Source organism: Wolffia australiana, chromosome 7, assembly GCF_029677425.1.
Source record: "Wolffia australiana isolate 7733 chromosome 7, ASM2967742v1".
Taxonomy (NCBI): Eukaryota; Viridiplantae; Streptophyta; class Magnoliopsida; order Alismatales; family Araceae; genus Wolffia; species Wolffia australiana.
In genome coordinates this window covers 9,221,296-9,241,313 of record NC_135841.1, presented here as the reverse complement: position 1 = coordinate 9,241,313, position 20,018 = coordinate 9,221,296, and the positions used below count along the sequence as shown (strand labels likewise).

The window sequence follows — 20,018 nt, the reverse complement described above, 5'->3', positions numbered from 1 at the left end:
TTTAGTTCCTCCAGTGAAATGTGTAAAATCTTCCATCTCAATTGCAGACATTTTTTCAAACTGGAAATCATACGATCATCGTTGAACAGAAGTAACTTTCTGGATATGATGACCAAATCTGAGAGGGGTTATTGCATTAGGTTATTTAAAATGAGGATCTTATTTCAATCCAAGTTTTCACCTAATCCTTATACTTTTAATAATACTAAGATCACTCTCCTCCTCACTGTACACAATATCTCTTACTTACTACGCTTAGTACATCATTTGGTGGAGAGTAAGAAACAAGAAAATTAGGGAACAAAACCCAAACAGAAGGGAAAGCTCACATGTGGATCGTGTATACATAAGATGGGTCCAATGAGGCTTGTACGCTAATCTATTCTAAACATCTTATTGAAATGATTGGAGTAGGAAAGATGGAGGGGACAACTAATAAATAAAAAAAACTAATATAATCCAGTAAAAAAATGTGAGATAATTTATGGTTTGATTATTTGTATTATCACTCTTGCTTAAAACACTTTGAATCTAAAGTGTAAACTTGAGTTATCATAACACCTTGTCTAAGACCAATTTATGTGTAGTGAGATAGCCTATATGTATGTGTTGGTTAATGCATTAAATACATAGTCAAAAATTTTTGAGGTAAATTCTATACCCAGGAACAAAAAATAGTATAAGCTCCTGAAGTCTCTCTTATTAAATAGTATTTCCTCCATTTTTGATCAAAATAAATGAAAAATATCTTCGTGGGTGGCATCCAGGGTAAGGCTCAGAGGGTCTACAAGAACGACTATCAAATCAGTTGTACCCACCATCATATTTTTTGTAAATAAAAAACAATATTGAATAGGTAGGATGAAAGATGGTTAATATGATTGTAATATATGTGGCTAGGGATTTAATCACACATTTTATATTGTGTTCAATGTTCATTTATATATCTATTTATTATAATGCGCATGAGATGCTTGTAATGAAGTCCATGGACACACAAAATCTGACCAAGTGAATTCTGATGAGATCACAATAATATATATATATATATATATATATATATATATATATATATATATATATATATATATATATATATATATATATATATATATATATATATTCACAAGTCTTTGAACATGTGTTCTATATTCCTTTTAATAAATGCTTGTGAAGGACATTAACATATCTAGATATAGTATCACTATCTAGTCCACACTCATATGATGAGTAAGACTAATCATGTAGCTATTATTGTGTATGAACTAAGGACAAATAGTAGGTGCTCTTTAGAGGAAAGAGTTCATTGAATTAATCCATATGAATAATTAAATGGTATTATACCTAACTATCAAACAATAAACTTGAGACTCTTAAGCCATCTTATGGACATATAGTTATTCTTTGATTACGACCTACGAATCCGTATTCATGGAATTTATTACGTCTTTGCTAGAGTGCATCGAGAAGTTCATGAAGATGATTGAGTGGTTAAGATGGAATCGTCCACCCTAGGAATAAAGAAGACAACTTAAGGAAGAGATGACCAAGGCAATATAATACTATAGAATAACATATGATTATTTCTCAACTCATTATTACTAACTCGAATGGTAGATTAGGATGTTATAGCTGACGACTGTCAGCAGATAAACCTTAATCGATCATGGTTTAGAAGGTACAAGGGATGAGCAACTACCTATACACTATAAATGATGATATTAAGGTTCTAGGAGAAATTTATTCTACAGTACGATGTGTGACATGACACTCTACAAGCTAGAAGATAAATCTATCAATTGGATTAAATTGATCCTTAACTAAATAATCTATATGATGATATATATAATTAATTAGGTTTGGTGATAAAGATTATTGGGCCACTACACTTTCTAACAAGACTAATGCATAGGCCTAGAGGGTCATACATAAATTTTCTTTTGGACTTCGAAAGATAAAAAATATAAATAGGATAAGACCTTGAAAGAAATTCACCCAAAACATAATTCTTCAAGTGGACCTCCTTCTCCCTTCTCTCCTTGGCTCCCTGATAACATGCACTTTTAGCACCTTAACAGAACCATATTTACATGTTTATTTGCATAAAATTTATTATAAATGTATATTATCAAGCTTAAAATGGTAAATCTATTTTTAGAATGATGTTATGAATTTTCTTTATTTTTTATGTATTTTTGAGGATTTTTATGACGATAGATTCTGAAAGAATTTACTTTTCTAAGTCAGAATACAATTTTTCAGAATTTTTTGACATTAAATTTGGAAAGATATGATTTTTCTAAGTCAAAATAAACATTTATATTTATTTTTTGGACCTTTATTTTGTTAAATATGGATATTCGAACTCATTTTGAATATAAAATTTAGCATCACCAAATGTCACCATTTGATTTGACAAACGGCGATGAATCCCAGGTAGCGGTAATGATTGGCGACAGCCAATCGTTTAGCCTAGTAGTCACGGCATTGTGATTAGCAAAGCCATGATTGCATTTATGATTAATGAATCGATTTTTGAATTTTTTTGGCGAAGGGCGACAAGGACCAATAAAAAAGAAGGTTTTTTATTATAAATGCGCATGTGGGATGAGCAGAAAATAACAAAATCTAACTTTTTTCCTTTTCACTTTGAAATAACGGTGGGCGACGTGGCCTCACGACACGACATCATGTGTACACCTGGGCCCCCCTTGTACATGTGGCTCTTGCGTCACAGCTGCTGATTGGATTAAAATAGAAAAAAGTTGATGTGGCATGCATTAACGACGCCACGTCAACGGCGGGCTAGTACTTTATTATATATAATAATAATAATAGTCTTAATCACTCTCTTTTGTCTTTTTCCAACTGCAGGTATACATCGCGACTCTAAAAGATGCGAGCGCAGAAGACAATGTGGGGGGAATTTCAACGACATGATGGTTGAACGGAAATAGAAAAAGAGGAAGTGTCAGTGACATTGACGAGGAGAGAGAAATAAATCAAGGCTAGGATTGCTCCAACTTCAAACATATCTGACGCTGTACAGCTCCGATTGAGCTAAAATTCAATCAACGGAGCGCTGTGAAATTCATCTTTAACTTGCTTCCTACTTGTGTGGGCTGATTGAAAGATAGTGAGTTTTGAGAATCATCAAGTGTGTTCTTGGTGTCCTGGGTGTGGGGGAAGAAGCATTGGAGAAGAAGGAGAGCTTACCGACACTCGTAAATTTCCGTGATCCTGGCGGAACATAAGGGTATAAGGTTAGCATCTTTGCCTTATGTTGCTCCTTTCTTGACATTGTTTTTAGCTTAATTAGGGTTTATTATTATCTTTTCATTATCATTTCACTCCCTTACGTACCCATTTTCTTGTACCTCTCTCTTCCATCACATTGCTCGCGCATTTGGTCACCATCATATTCGTCACATCCTCTAACTTATTCTCATAACACGCCTCGTAATTCTACTTTTACTTCATCTTTCTTTGCTAATTTTAAGTTTGAATTATAACTATTACAACCTTTTTCCCGATTTCACTATTTCGCTTATTATATTCTTATCTTTATCTTTTTTGTATTGTTAATCAAAATAGCAAGAAAATTAAATCCTTAATCATCGTTCCCTACAAAGACGATCCATACTCATCAATAGCAAATTATTCCTAAGTACCTTTAAATATATTTTTCATCGAATAATCTCAATTACTGACAACGAATTAAAAACCTAAATTTGAGATTACCACTCCCCTCCCTTCCCAATGAGATCGAAATGACATAATGAGAATGGTGAATTTAAGACAGGGATCATCATTAGAAAGAAGGTGATTAAAGAAATCTTTAATTCATGTAGATCTTATCAGGTTAACATGTTTAGAAGCTGCACACTTGAGCGGCCCACCACCCCTTGGTTGGGCAACCGAGTAATCACAAATCTGATATGTGTTAAGGTGAGATCATTGGGGTTTAAAGTCTATATGGATTGTTTAATACTTCTTTCTCTGCATTAATGGTCTTAGTTTTATGTCAATAATGGCCCCAGAGAGAAGGATAAAGAAAGATGTGAAGATGGTGTAAGAATGGTGAAGAAAGGATAAGGGGGATAAATAGTTTATGAATATGCATATATATATATATAAATAGGTGTGTGGGTTTGGGATTGGTAGGATGATAGGCAGAGGTTATAAGGAGAGGCTGACGGTGTGTAAACTATTTTGGATATAGTTCCGTTAGTAGAAATGAATGGATCTAAGCTAGATAGGTGGTGATGAAAAAGGAAATAAATTTAGGCAAGGGTAAAACCTAAGGTTGTTATGCTTTGTCAGGACCATGGTGAATTGGAGATAGAGTTGAGTTTGGTTTCTTTTCTGCTCTTCAATCATCTAAGAATAATATGAATGCCTTGATGGATCTCCAACTCACTCTCTTTCCCCTAGCCTATAAATTTTGGAATCAAGTTCAAAGAAAATTATTATATTTTTTAGCTATAGATCCAAGGGCATGGGTAGATGGATGGAAGGGACAAAGACAAAGCTGCCTAAAAAATTTCAGCTCAATCAGCATTTTTTATCGTCAGATATTAAGGTTTGAAATTTGTATAATGTAGGTAATTTATTTATCTCTCCTTAGTCAACATCATTGCTACCTCGATTAAGATTTTGAAATCTTATTTTCTTTGGATTTTCCAGTCAACAACTGATTTTGACTATCATGGAGTGAATGGATGAGTTTACCCAACATTTCCACAATGCAGGGTGATGGTTTGATGGTAGCCATGTAAATGGAGTGGGTGGATGAGTTTGACTATCATGGATTGAAGCGTAGATGAATGTGCATCGGAAACCAGTGTAATGGGATGAGTGATGTGATTTTTTCCATCATCAGTGGTGACAGAGATAGAGGCAGATACGCATCAACAAGCAACTGAGTTGGTGGTAGCATACATTATGGTGAAAACCTTGACTATCGGTGATGATAACCTAAAAAAAAAGACAAAGACATGAGTCAAAAAAGATAAATAGGGATATTTATGGTATTTTTTAGCAACTATTACGTAATGATTGATCTAGCTCGCCACATGGGTGCATCAAACGGACATGATATTCAAAGGATATGTTCAGAGATATTTAAATCATCATCTACCTCAAATATATATTATTATGCCTCAAATATGTGTAATAACGAAGTGCCAATGCACTATATCATCAATTGATATCCACAAAACAGTACATCAGACCAATAGTAACTCATCACATGTTCCTAGCAAGATAGAAAATTGTTTTTGTTTACTAGGTTGAGACATTTATAAAGACAGCCATATCCAACACAAGAAAATAAGGCTGCAAAATAATTCTGTGAATCACATCTCAAACTTTTACCATTTTTTGTTTTTATCTTTCCTTCCAGTTACCACCTCCAGTACCTAAACCTGGAGTTTAAAATTGTGCTAGAGTCGGTGCAAGAGGAAGTGGAACTGCATGAGAACTCTGAAAAAAACCAGGAGGAAGTGGAACTGCATGAGAACTCTGAAAAATACAGGGGGGCGGTTTTCTAATCCTTTTAAGTATAAACTGAATCTACATTTATCTTACTAGGGAAACTTTCCACCACCACTGCCCCCTCGATTGGTTATAACTCCATTATCTTGACGTCATCTCCTTTGTATTTTTGCTCCAACATTTTTTTCTATATCTCCCAAACTTGTCCTCTTATACCAACATTACCAGTGGAAGCCTCTCTTCAATGCTTGTTCTGATGCCAAAAGTTTATATGCTAGCAGAAATTGGAGGTTATTACTGAAGAGTGGATATCCACTGCCCAAGCTTGTAGATCTTAATGTTTAATCTCTCTTAAATTTCAGATACTTAATATCCACATGACACTGACCTAATGCATTCCTTGACCAGCCTTTGTCCATAATTTTGAGTGAAACCTTCTGTTACTCTTTTTCCCCATTTTTTTCCATTTCGTGATGGATTTTTCATATTTTCCATTCATTTTAAAATTCATATTTATAAAATCATTTGACACATTCATATTTGTTTCCAAAAAGTTGGGGATAAAGACCAAGGTAAAATATAAACTTATTTTAAGTCAAAATTTAGCATCTTTTAAGGTTTATTTGGGTATTTTGATAAACTTTAAACATGAATTTAAGTTTTATCTTCATAAAAATACAAGTTCAATTTCTATGGGGACTGACTTGGCAGAAATAACTATTAAAATAAAGTGGATGTCCAACTAAGTTGAACAATCCCCATCGGTATACATCATGCGTTTTTTGAAGTCTTTTTAATACTTGATAAATACCATACAAAGAGGGGCAAATAAAAATTCTGTAAAACTTTAGGTTATAAAAAAGTAATAATAATTGAATATTTCATATGATAATATCATCTAACGAGATAAAGAATAAGAAAAACTATACATGTGTTTATACAAGTTTAAGGTCTCCCCTATACTACTAGTGGGAGATATAACTCCCCCAGACCCTTAATCTTAGTATGATCCTAAAATTTAGGGCAAATAGTCCCATATATCCCAGGTTTTTTAAATTGTCCGCGATCTATCCAAGGTTTTTTTTTTCACACGATCTATCCCCAGTTTTTCAAAAGTTCCGCAATCTATCCCCAATTTTTTAAAAGTTCCGTGATTGATCCCAGGTTTTTTCTGACGCTGATGTGGCGTCAGACGTGGAGGGCGAAGTGGGCAGCTGGGCTGACCGTAATAGATGTGGCATCCAAGTCAGACGCCAAGTCAGCGTCTGAAAAAACCCAATAAGTCATCATCTTCGATCGGAAATCGTCGGGGAAAAAACCCTTTTCATCTCTCTGGCGATTTCGACGAGCGATCCATTCAAGGGCGAAAGGATCGATCCCGAAGAAGCGTCTCTGCAAAACCGGTATTTGTCTTCTGCGATTTTCCTCTTCTTCCGCATATGGGTTTTTTGGTGCCTCTCTTTCTCTAGGTTCCTGGAGGAAATTTTCAGACACGCAGTTTCTCTCTCCTCATTTTTCTCTCATTCTCTCTCCAAGTCTCGCGGAAAGAGAGAGAGAAACAGGGGAAGAGAGACCGCCGAGAGAGAGAGAGAGACTGATCGCGGAGAGAGAGGGAGGGAGAGAGAGAGACCGCAGAGAGAGAGAGAAGTGGAGAGAGAGAGAGATCACAGAAGAGAGAGAAAGAGGGGAAGAGAGATCGCGGAAGAGAGAGAGAGAGACTGATCGCGGAGAGAGAGAGAGGGAGGGAGAGAGAGAAGGGGAGAGAGAGAGACCACAGAGAGAGAGAAGGGGAGAGAGAGAGATCACGGAAGAGAGAGAAAGAGGGGAAGAGAGATCGCGGAAGAGAGAGAGAGAGACTGATCGCGGAGAGAGAGAGAGGGAGGGAGAGAGAGAAGGGGAGAGAGAGATTGATCGCAGAGAGAGAGGGGGGAGGAGAGAGAGAGAGAGAGAGGGAGACCCGGAGAGAATTAGAGAGAGATCGCGGGAGAGAGAGTGAGAAGGTGATCGCGGAAGAGAGAGAGAGAGATCGTGGAAGAGAGAGAGAGATATCGCGGCGGGAGAGAGAGAGAGTGGGGTTTTTTCCCGACAATGACGTGGCGCCCGACTTGGATGTCACGTCTATTACGGTCAGCCCAATTGCCCACTTGGGCGTCCGCGTCGGACGCCGCGTCATCGTCAGGAAAACCTGGGATAGATCGCGGAACTTTTAGAAAACCTGGGATAGATCGCGGAATAAAATAAACCTGGGATAGATGGCGGAACTTTTTAAAAACCCAGGATAGATCGCGGACCTTTTTAAAAACCCGGGATATATGGGAATATTTGCCCTAAAATTTATACAGTTATCTAGATAAAAATTTAAAGTTCAATATTCTCAATTCAATTCATTACTGTTTATGTATCTTATCTAGCTTTATTTACTCGACTATGTAATTATATTTTAAAATATATCTAATTAAAATATAGCATAAACCTAATATGAAAATATAACCAACTAAAGTAAATACGAAAGGAATACTTAAAGATGCTTATTTATCTCTGAATTCTTAAATAATTTCTATAGTTTATTATTATCTATCATGAGCTGGAAGGTAACAGACAACTTTATATATAAATCATACAATTCATTGAAAGGTAAATAATCTCGAAATTACTTGTTATACTTCTAGTTCGAAATTTAGCTCTCTAGTTCTCTTTCTCTTTATTGCTCTCTTTTATATTCATATAATGACACGTCACCTAAAGTTTGGGCTGTATGCAAATAAATTTATCTAAAGTCATCAAAATTTTAAAAATAAATATTTCTTTTATATAGAAAATAAGAAGAGTTTATAAGTTAACTTTAGTGATCTCATTAGTGGGTCTCATTCAAGGAGTAGCCCACTCCTTTCTATATCAAGACAAAAAATGGTAACAAGGGACGTATAACTCACTCAGCTGTTTTAACAAAATATCGTATTGTGTTTAAAACAGATGAATCCAAAATTTCGATATATTACATTATACCATAAGATACCTGATAAGCCAAAAATAGGGGTGAAAATTACGCAAATTTTTTAGCCCTTGTCGTTGTGAATTTTTAGCTTATGCAATAAAATTTATAAAACTCTACTTAATATGTATAGTGATAAGTATGAGTGTCGTCCAAGGGAGGCAAGTAGGAATTTCAATTTGATTTTATTTTTGGTGTTTTAGATCCTAATTAGAGTGAATTTGATCTTCAATGAGGATCAAGTCACCCTAATTAGGTGAGAATTTAGAGAGGGGGGTAGAAGAGATGAGATGAAAAGAAGAAATGTGGGCTCTAGATTGAATTAATTGATCCAATTGGATGGATCAAAGAATTCAATTAGAGAGGTTGGAAGAAAATTTTGATTTAAGTTTTGGTTGGTTTTGAGAATTTGCTAAATCAGAAATAAAAAGGGAAATCTTAATCTCCTAAGAATTAAAACTAAATTTTTTAGAGTTTTCTTTTGGAATGCAATTGAATGCCAAGGTAAATCCCTCAATTTCTCCTCTCAATCCTAATCAGGGCTTGTACATGCCGCTCAAGCCAAGCGATTTAGAAGTTCAGATCAGAATAGAGATGAAGAAACAAACAACTTAACCTAATTCATTCAAAATGCATAAAAGTTCAAATACAATAAAGGAAAAAAAGTACCAGATAACTTGATCCAAGCTAGAGCTCCTCCCTGTCTTGCAGCTGTGATAGAGCACCATCCAGAATGAGCTCCCCCTCTCGAAATTTAGCTTTTATACTTAGGTTATAGGGTAAAAATCACGATTTTACCCCCGTTTAGTACTTAATATTTATCTATCAATGTAGGCTAGATCTGAATGATCTAACCATACAGATAGAAAGAGGGGATCAAGACGAACAAATCCATAAAAAAATCATCTCAATCGGACTTCAGGATCAAAAGTTATTAATAAATCAATTTTAAACCAATTTAATCCATTGGATTTAAAATTGATTTATTTATTAGTTTCGTTTTTAAACACGCAATGACGTGTCACTCTCTCATTGGCTGGCGCATTTTGAATCCTCCTTTTTGCAGAAAAGTCCTTAAAAAGCCTGGAATTGCTTTTGGACGCCGCCCAAAAGTAATTGCGTATAAGCCCCTGGCGCACTCTCTCTCCTCCGATTTCTCCTAAAACATTAAAAATATATATTAAAAATTGCAATAAAACCCTGAATGATTTTAAATAGGATCTTTACGCCTGCCGTGGCGAACGAGAGCTGTTTTCAGGGTCTTTTTGCAACGAAGCGTTGCAAAAAGGCCCCAAAAAGTCTAGCAATTGCATAAATACATTTTTGTGTCTTATAAATATGCCCTTTTTCGTAGAATAAATGCATTTCTTCTTGAAATAAATCCCAGAAAATTCCTAAAAATTCGTAAAAAATTCTAGAAAATTCTAGAAAATTCCCTGATTAATTCCCATGTTGATAAATGTCGAAATAAACTTTTTAATGTGCCATTTTCATCCAAAAATAATTATTTCGAGCTTCAATAAATCCTTAAAAATTCATATAATTAACATAAAATTAGGGAAAAATCAGAAATTACTTGGAAGCATTATTTTTGTGTAAATATATGATAACAACCCAAATTTAAGCCTTTTAAATGCATAAATCATGCTAATAACATGAAATAAAGACCGAAATTAGGGTGTTATCAATACCAGCTCATCAAATCCAGTTAGAAAGAGGGTATTTGGAAAAATTAGATATATCTCTCTCATACAGTCCCTTTTATATTTACCTGTGACAAATTAGAATGGTCTAACTTCCTGATCATTATATTCAGATCCTGTTTTATTTGAATTGAATATTAATCATTGAATGAATGACCTTTATTAAAATTTGTACTCAAATTTATATGACCAATATCTTTAATAAATTCTAATGTGTTTAGTGCTCGAGATGCATTTTTTGTTAAATAAATTTATACACATGATTTATGTACCTTAATTTTAAAAACTTCACAATCAGATAATTATACTGAACGGGAGATGACTACCTTCGATATCATGTCCAGAAATAACTCTTTAATAAATATTATCTCATTTCTTAAACAACTCGATCAGTATGGACTAATATTTCATTAGATCATTGACCATTTCATTTGTGAGCAGAAATCTGTTACAACTGACAATAAGTAAAAATTAATAAAAACATACATAAATTCATATCACAACAATTTAGTGTTCCAAATTTTGAATGGATAAACTCACAATAAACCGTCGGAATAAGTCCATAATGTCTTGTTATTTAATAAGTAAAGAAAATCATTAAATTGGATGAGGTTAGTACTTTGGAACTTCATTTTTGAGAAGAGCGTTGATCTTTGACACCATGGTCAATGTGTCACACCTTATAAAGTTTAACTTAAATTTGTTACCTAAATTCATTGTATTTTCTTTGAATTTGAATTCAATGAGAATTAGACATTCATTACTCAAATTAATAAAGTGTGCAAAAAATATTAACAAGGTTTGATAAATAAAAAATATATTTTGCGATGTATTTTTTCTTGATTCAATTAGTCGCACACAATCAGAATTCCCATGTATGAATGTATCCGTCAATTATTAATGGAGTGCCAACCAATATAAACCTGTAAAGAAAACTGAATCTATCATTTAACGATCTAAAATTAATACTAAAAATTGATTTGAAGGTGTATGACCATTGACCGATGCTGCTTTAGGAACAATTTCAAAATGCAACTCCCTAAAAGTGCCAATAGAAAATTTATTACCAATAGAAAGATATGCCATTCATAATTATTAAAAAACTGACAAGAGATTGTATTCAATGCAGGCAATAGAAAATATACTAGGAAGATAAACATCCTCTATTCACCAATTTTCCAGAAACCATCGAGCATTTTTGTCTTCTTAATAAAACATATGCTACAGTTAAAGCTTAATTGCGTAATATGAAATTGAATGAATCAACCACAAAAATTAAACATAATTTTTTAAGATTGTTGATACACAAATTATATTTAGAAAACATAATATATAATATTTAGAAAACAAAGATTACAACTTATTGCAGAAAATATTTAGAAACATTGACTAACCCCCACAGGAATTCAGGAATCAGGGGAAGATCCTTGCAGACAACCAGAGAACATCTAAGAGTAGAGGTGAGAATTATTCAGGAAATAAGACTTCCACATAAATGGAGAAGGTCCAGAGTCTAATTCTAGTCCTTCGTTTTCTCTGCCTTGCACCTTGTATCTTATAAATGTGTACTTAGCCTAATGAAAGTGTCCCTTTTTTGGTGAAAGATCATGAGAGGGTTCCAGTTAATAGGACCAGTAAGGACCACTCAATAAGAGTGGGCCACATTGTAAAACTACATATAAGGTGAACAAGGGTATAGTTTGGAATCAATGGAAACAGATTAATCGAGGATCAAAGAATGAATCAACCGTTGGAGAACTCCTTATAAATGTTTGCACGATGTACCAGATGTTTATAATGGCCATAAGAATTGTGATTTCACCAGAACTCCTTATAAATGTTTGCACAATGAACCAGATGTTTATAATGGCCATAAGAATTGTGATTTCACCTTATTTCTTTCTGCATTTTATTTCAGCAGAAATAGTAAAGAGCATATCGATCTCTTATAAAAATAGTTACCCTTTCTTTATAAGAATGCATTGACCAGATGTTTGATCACTGATTTCCATACTTTGGGCCGTCCAGCCCCCTCTTGTCGTCCCATCCTCTCACCCACGGCTGGCCCGGAGCAGCTCGAGTGGCGGCAGACGCATGCCTGTCCAAGTTCTTCATTACTTTGGTTTGCACCGCATGGAATACCTGGGCAAACAATGGGGGATGAAAAGGTTATGGCCATTGAACTAAAAAATATGAATCTTAGGGTTTTCACAATGACTTGATACGCACAGGATTCGTGTTCACCAAGTCTGGTGGCTGCTCCTGCCCAGTGAGCCACTTCCACAGGTCTGGATTTTCCTGAAAACATAAAGTCAGAATTACTGCAAGGGTATTGTGTCAAACACAGGCATCTGAAAATTCCATAAAAGTTACTGCGTTAATAATCAGAGGTACAATAAACTGAATAATTCCATAGTTTTGCAAGAATTAGAAGAAAGTTTGAGAAATTGCTCAAATCTGAAATTTCAGGAAAAGTCAACGACGTTATCCACTGGTTGAAATTTAAATAGATAGATGAGATGAATTCCAAATAAGTTTGACCTTGATGCCATATAATTTACTTCACCGAGATGACGAGAACAAAAACTGTCGTTTGAGTATTCAAAATTTTTCTCTCTTACTTTCTTTCTGATAGTGACCTGGTATAGGTTTCCGTTGGGGAATGCTCTTGGAGGGTAGATATACATATGGATAGAAAGAAACAAAGATGAAAAATGGATACCAGATTGGTGACTGCCGAAAGAATCTCCTAGCCAACCCAACGGCTCCCTGTCCACAATTCCTACGAAGGGCTACATGTATTTAAAAGGAATCTAATCTAAAATAGCTTTGACAGGGGTCAAAAATGCTAACACTCATCCTCTCCAAAACAGAATAATAACCCATCTCATCGTTCTCAACACAATCCATACATCACGTAACATCTTATAATGCCCTGCGTTCACATTTTCAACATAATAACAGCCATTCCAAGTCTCAAATATCTAATCCCAAAAAAATTGGCTCATATTAATCATCACACGCATCTGTTATGCATATGAGCCATGAGTAACATTTAAAAAAAAATGAATTTTGAGGAAGGCCAACAAAAGCCTAGCCTGACAAGGGCATTCCGTCTGAAACCATTAGCCAATTAACATGGTTATCACATATTCATATTTTCTGTGCGTTTATCTAAATTCTCAGTACTTTCCCTTCTCAGTATGTTCATTCCTATCAATTCTCAGCCCATCACCTTTTAGTCATAAGTCAAAAATAATAATTCAAGATAAAATGATCATTAAAATATGTATAGCGAGCTATAGAAGTCAGTTCAGAGTTCCCAAGGAAAAATAAAGTGATGTATCCTTCATGGCACCCGGTGGCTTTTTAAATTAGAGTGTATGACGATAACAGAAAATAACGGATCTCTCAAATGGATGTATCTATTCTAGAGGGGAAACTGGTTTGTTTTTATCAGCATTAACTAAAATTTTAAACGTGGGTAAGTATGACGATACCAAAAATTCATCCAAATTAAAACGGAATAGTACTCCTTGATAGAATCAAAGATCAGCAAATTGATTTCCAAGCTTTAAGATCAACTTACAATGATGAAACCACCATTTCATAATCTAAATGAAAATTTGATACAACAAAATGAAAAATTGATACATTAAAATGCAAGTTACCAGGTTTAGGACTTCTATGAGGGCTTTAATCCGAAGTTCATCCATCGAACGGATGTTCTCCTCCACCCAGTTTCCCAAGACAAGATCTAACTCAAGAAACCCACGTTGCCTGCTCCGATACAGCAACCTACCAAACCAAATCACACGAATTAGGAGGCCGCGTTCGCGAGCAAATCGCAAAAAAATGAAATCCCAGACCACACCTGTTGAAAACACGACGTTTACTCTCCTCATTGGAAAGGTCGACGACGTCGGATTCCGGTTCGGTAGAGAAGAAAGAGACCCCCGGGTTGAAATTACTGGCGAAAATAGAGGGATAAGAACGAATCAGAGTAAGTAAACAAATTAGAATGAATCAAAGGATGCGAGGACAGTGCTTCACCTTCGTCGCGATCGCAAGAACATGGGAGCCCCCATCAATCCGCTTTGGCGAAGCCTCTGCAGAGCTCCTCTCATGGTCGCCATAGAGAGAGAAAGAGAGAGAGGTAGAGAGAGAAGTTTAATGGATTGATTTAGGATATATTTATAGAGGTAGTACAGATGTCGTGTCATTGTGTGGAGTTAACATCTGGCGAGTTGTCAATGGGTGGCACATGAAAGAAATATATATCGGTTTGGGTCCCAAGATTTTGATTAAGGCACTATATTTTTTTAATACATTTTTTCTTAGTCTCTCTCTCAGTCTCTCTTAATTTTTCTCTCTCTATCTCTCGTACTCTTTCTTTCTTTCTCTCTCACTCTCTTAATCTCTCTCTGTATATCTTTCTCTTTCCCTCTATTTCATGTACCCTCTTTCTTTCTTTCTCTCTCTCTCTCTCTTAATCTCTCTCTCTGTATATCTTTCTCCCTCCCTCTGTCTCTTGTACCCTCTTTCTTTCTCTCTCTCTCTCTCTCTAAATCTCTCTTTTTGTAGAACTTTCTCTCTTTCTTTCTTTGTCACTCTCTTAATCTCTGTCTTTTTGGGATCGGGGATTCGGACAGATATCGTTCGAATGTTCGATCAGATCAGGCATTCGAACGATCGAATCCAAACACCAATCTGTCCAGTTCAGATCCGATCTGAACACAATCTGCGCATCGTGTTCGGATCGGATTGTTCGAACAAGATGGCTGTTCGGATCGCATGTTCGAATTTGATCCGATTTGAACATGTTGTTCGAATCAGATCGAATCGAATGTTCGAATCTGGATTCGAACATTCGATTCAGCTCCTACAATACTGGGTTAGCCAGCGGCCGCCAGCGGCGGCCAGCCACCGCCAGCAGCAGCCAACCAGCGACTGCCACCGGTGCCAGCGGACACAAGCGGCGGCCAGCGGATGCCAGCGACCGCCAGCTTAGCAATGACTGCCAGCAACACCAGCGATCGCCGGCCAATGACCGCCAGCAGCACCAGCGGCTGCTGGGCAATGACTGCCAGCGAATGCCAGCGGCACCAGCGACCGCCAGCGGCCGCCATAGAGAAAGTCGCTGGCGGCCGCTGGCCATTTGTTCGAATTTGTTTGAACTTGTTCGAACAAGTTCGAACAAATGGCCAATCGAACACAAACGAACCAAATTGTTCGTTCGAAACTCTTCCTCTATCTCTTGTACTCTCTTTATTTATTTCTCTCTCTCTATATATATCATCTTTCTCTCTATCCCTCACTATCTACTGTACTCCCTCTCTCTCTTGTACTCTCTTTCTTTCTCTCTATCTCTAATTATTGTTCTCTTTCTTTCTATCTCTATCTATTGTACTCTCTTTTTTCTCTCTATCTCTGTTTTTCTCTCTTTCTTTCTATCTCTATCTCTATCTATTGTACTCTCTTTTTTCTCTCTATCTCTCTCTTTCTCTATCTTTCACTCTCTCGCTACCTGTCACAATATCTATCTTTCTTTCTTTACTTGTCTCTCTCTCTCTCTCTTGTGTTCTCTCTCTCCCTCATGGGCTTTCTCTCTCCCTCTCTCTCTAGTCCTCTCTGTTTCTCACTCCTACTATCTCTCTCTCTCTCTCTCTCTCTCTCTCTCTCTTTATCTATTTATCTCTCTATCTATCACTGTCTCTCTGTTTCCCTCCTTTTCTCAATCTTGCAGGGTTTGCACATCTCAGCACCGACATTGGATGGTGGTAAGTGATAACATGCATTTCTAGTGCCTTATCTGATTCTATTCACATGTTTTTATGCATTAAATTACTCATATTTGCATGTTATCTAGCTTAAGATTAAATCTATTTTTAGAACAAATTTCTGAATTTTCTATATTTTTTGGGATTTTTCTAACAATATATTCTAAAAGAATAGAATTTTTGAGACAGAATATGAAAATTTATGGAATTTTTTGACATTAAATCTGGAAAGATATGATTTTTTTGAGTTGAAATATATATATTTATATGTATTTTTTGGATGCTTATTTTATTTTATATGAATTTTTAAAGTTTTTAGTTTTTTTTTATTTCGCCTTGCCACGTGTCGCCGTTCAATTTGTCGAACGGCGGCTAATCAGGTTGTTTTATGATGATTGGCACCGGCCAATCATTAGTTTAGTTAATGATTGGTGGCAGCCAATCATTAGCGAGGCAATCATCACTTTGTGATTCGTGAAGCGATGATTGCTGTCATTATTAAAAGATTTTCTTATTTTAGTTAGTGCAAGGGTGACATGGCGCGATTGCATCCACGTGATTAATACAAAATAATAATAATAAAAAAACTAAAGAAGAAGAAAGGAGAGAAAGAGAGAATGACGTGGCGCGCGCTAACGCGCCACCACGTCAACCTCAAAAAGTAATTTTTTTAAAAATGCTTTTCTTCCTCTTTCTTTCCTCTTTCTTTGTCCTTTTCTTCCTCCTAGGAGCACGTGCATGGAAAAAGACAAACGCGCGCGGAAGACCAAAAAGCACGGAAGATGAGGCGTTTTGACTTTTTACCGGGCGTGGAAAACAAGGATGATGATGAGGAGAGAGAAAATATCAATGGCTAGGATTGCTCCAACTTCGAACGGCCATAACTTTTGATCTACAACTCCGATTTAGCTGAAATTTTTAGTGTTGCTTCGTCTCCCCCTCCTATTTCTATCCATACCCTCTGATCTATAAATAGAGGCCTGGATCATTGTAAAATTCATCTTGAACTTGCTTCCTACTTTTGTGGGCTGATTGAAAGATAGTGAGTTTTGAGATCCATCAAGAGTGTTCTTGGTGTCCTAAGTGTGTGTCCTAAGTGTGTGTAGGGGGGAGCTTACCGGCACTCATAAATGATGGTGATCCTGGTGGAATGTAAGGATCTAAGGTAAGTGTCTTCGGCTTATGTTGTCTCTTTCCCGTCACTATAGTTAACATAATTAGGATTTATAATCTTACTTGCACTCTCATTTTACTCTATTTTTTTGTCCTTCATCCTCGCCACCGTACCACTCCAAATTCACTCATTATCATCGTTCATACCATCGTCCATCATCATATCCATCCCACACATTTACTCTTTTATTTTAGTTAATATTAACTTATAACTTACGTATGTTTAATCACAATCACTAGCTCAGTCCTTGAATCTTGTTTCCGTTGATCCTCTCGTTGATCACCACTAGTCTAAGAAAGTAATTTCTTAATCATCGTTACATGTGGAGCAGATCCGTACTCATCACTAACTACATATTTTTAAGTATGGTTTAACATATTTTACCGTTAATACTTTTGAGGAAGCCAAAGATGTGTGGTACTGGAAATATTTTCTGGCACTAAGTATGTGGTACCATGTAAATACTTGGGTGATTATTTCTGTGTAAATACATGTAACCATGAATTAATATCTGTATTTGTTTTTTAAACTGTAATAATATTTATGAATTGATGCAGTCTGTCCAATGAAGCAGAGGGGTGTGAGAGACATTTGAGGGGGAGGATGTTGATGACATTGTGAGATGGGGCGTGGAGGTATCACTGACTTTCAGGGAGTGGGGATTGAGGACGATGTAAGGGTCAGTGATGGGTTTTGGGGAATTGCTCATGGGTGTGGGTGCAATGGTAATGGGTGTGGGGGGATCAGTGATGGGGTGAGAGGGTAGGTGGCGGTCCACAATGATATTTTTTAAATGCCTAAACGCTATTTATATCACTGATGATATTTATTTTACTCATATACACATAAATTTAACTTTATTATTACTCCATTTAATATCATCTTTCTTCCCAAAAATATTATAGGTCATAGATCTATTATGATTCCTAGCAATTTCAACATTATATCTTTCCTTACATTTAGGTATGTTTAAACATAAAATTCGGGTAAAGAATACAAAAAAATTGGTTACAAAAACCAAAGCCATTTTTTTATTCAGAGTATTTTAATAATAAAAGGGTATCAAAATAGTTATTTCTTTATCATAGAGATTTTTTATGTCATGACTACTACGATTCAACTTTAAATTTATAAATTTTATTGACATCGTCCACAATCATTTACTCTTAACCATTAATGAATCAATTTAACTTTCTTATTACTGAATTAGATGTCCTCTTTCTTCCCAAAACCTGTACATGTCATAGCCGTGTTATAATTCCTACCAAGTTCTCTACCCTAGCCTTCTTTATATTTGGGTTCATTATTTAGGGTATTGCTGCTGCATTATTTTATTATGGCTAAATAATTTATATCATTTTTATGCATCATCCAATACCTATAATAGTGATCAGATAAATGGGCTTTATTAGCTACCATTTGACAAAATTCTATGTTATGTGCAAAAAAATTAAAAAAATAGTTAAAACTATTTATTTTTCTAAGTTTTTTATTTGAACATTTTATCTTCCCTTTTATTCCAAACACAAATCCATTAAATTCACCTTGTTTCCCTTCTTTTCAAATTCCCGTGGCTCAAAATTTATAAAAATGTGTAATTGATTCAATGATATATTTCTACTCCGGTTCCAAATGTAGTCATTTCCCTAGTAATTTTATTGACTTAAAATATTCGGCTCTCTTGCCACGATTTTCAAAGCACCTTCATATTAAATTTAGAATATAGGCCTTGATCTCCTAATCCTTCCAAACCTGCCTTTTTCAAGAACACATAGGAAGTTCTCTTCACTATGGTTTTAGCATGTAACTCTATGTCATGCTGGTTTTCTTTGAAACTGTTGTATGCTGTCCATCTAGATTCTGAAAAATTAACTTTTGTTATATATACTGATATCCACATAATAGATACCGTGGATAGAAAACCTGATTGGTTGTTGTTTTCTCCAGTTCACTGTTAACGTACTTGTTGTTATGTGATACCACATTGATGGTTCTTTTTTTTTCACAAATCTTATAGGAATGATCGTGATTATTTCCTAATTTCTGCCATTAGAGTTAAAGTTTCAAAAGGTTCATTTTCCTTCAAGTTAAACCAGCTTTTTTCTATTCCCAAGCACATATTGATTAAATAAAACTTTACTCTGACACAGATACCATGTTTTGGGGGTCTACACACACGCTTCAATCACTATGATTTATTTTTACCCAGTGGTTTTATGATGCAAGCTACACAGAGAATTTCACAAGATACAAAATTGCGCTATCTGTTAATCTTTCAAACATCACAAGACTCAAAACATGATCGCCCTATCATTCGAATACCAATGTCTTGATGTTCAATGGCCGAAGGGCATATCAAAGCAATCTCTAGGATTTAGCAACATCTTTATCCCAAATAGAAGACTTTTTAGGCATTCAGAATATTATAAATGCATTAAATGTGGCACAAAAAATCCAGTCAGGGAGCAATTTTTTGCGGGAATTCCATCTTTTCGTGTCCATGGGATCATATTTAAGAAGTGCGAGTAAGAAATATAATTTTATACCTGTATATACCATGCATACCTGCTTAAATAAAATCTTCAACATAAAAGGTTAGTAATTTATAGGATTATTTATATGAGTTATACATAGAATACAATTTCAATCCTAGTTTCATAAAATTCTAGACTTTTTGGAATGAGTTGCATTGGAATAATGGCATTGATTATATAATAATTAAATTCTCTAATAAAATTAAATGAACTAGTAGTAAACTGTGGTCATAGAAGGAAAACCAAAGGGAGATACATTTGAAGATCGACAGAACAATCACATTGTATAGAACAATTATCCCTGCCCGATGGGTCTACATTTATCCCTGAATGTCGTCA

The 20,018-nt window shown here is 35.4% G+C and overlaps 1 protein-coding gene and 1 long non-coding RNA gene across 2 annotated transcripts; one reads left to right on the top strand and one right to left on the bottom strand.

Annotated features, from left to right (window-relative positions):
* Window positions 1–11,980: 11,980 nt before the first annotated feature.
* Window positions 11,981–14,354, bottom strand: SDHAF2 (succinate dehydrogenase assembly factor). Its single transcript, XM_078578839.1, has 5 exons — window positions 14,245–14,354; window positions 14,066–14,161; window positions 13,863–13,989; window positions 12,421–12,489; window positions 11,981–12,333 (listed from the first exon to the last, which is right to left on the bottom strand). The coding sequence occupies exons 1-5, from the start codon at window positions 14,325–14,327 to the stop codon at window positions 12,190–12,192; spliced, it is 519 nt and encodes a 172-aa protein (XP_078434965.1). The 5' UTR covers window positions 14,328–14,354; the 3' UTR covers window positions 11,981–12,189.
* Window positions 14,355–17,003: 2,649 nt separating this feature from the next.
* Window positions 17,004–19,317, top strand: LOC144705129 (uncharacterized). Its single transcript, XR_013581981.1, has 3 exons — window positions 17,004–17,136; window positions 19,163–19,215; window positions 19,296–19,317. It is a non-coding gene; the product is annotated as an uncharacterized LOC144705129 (long non-coding RNA).
* Window positions 19,318–20,018: the final 701 nt, after the last annotated feature.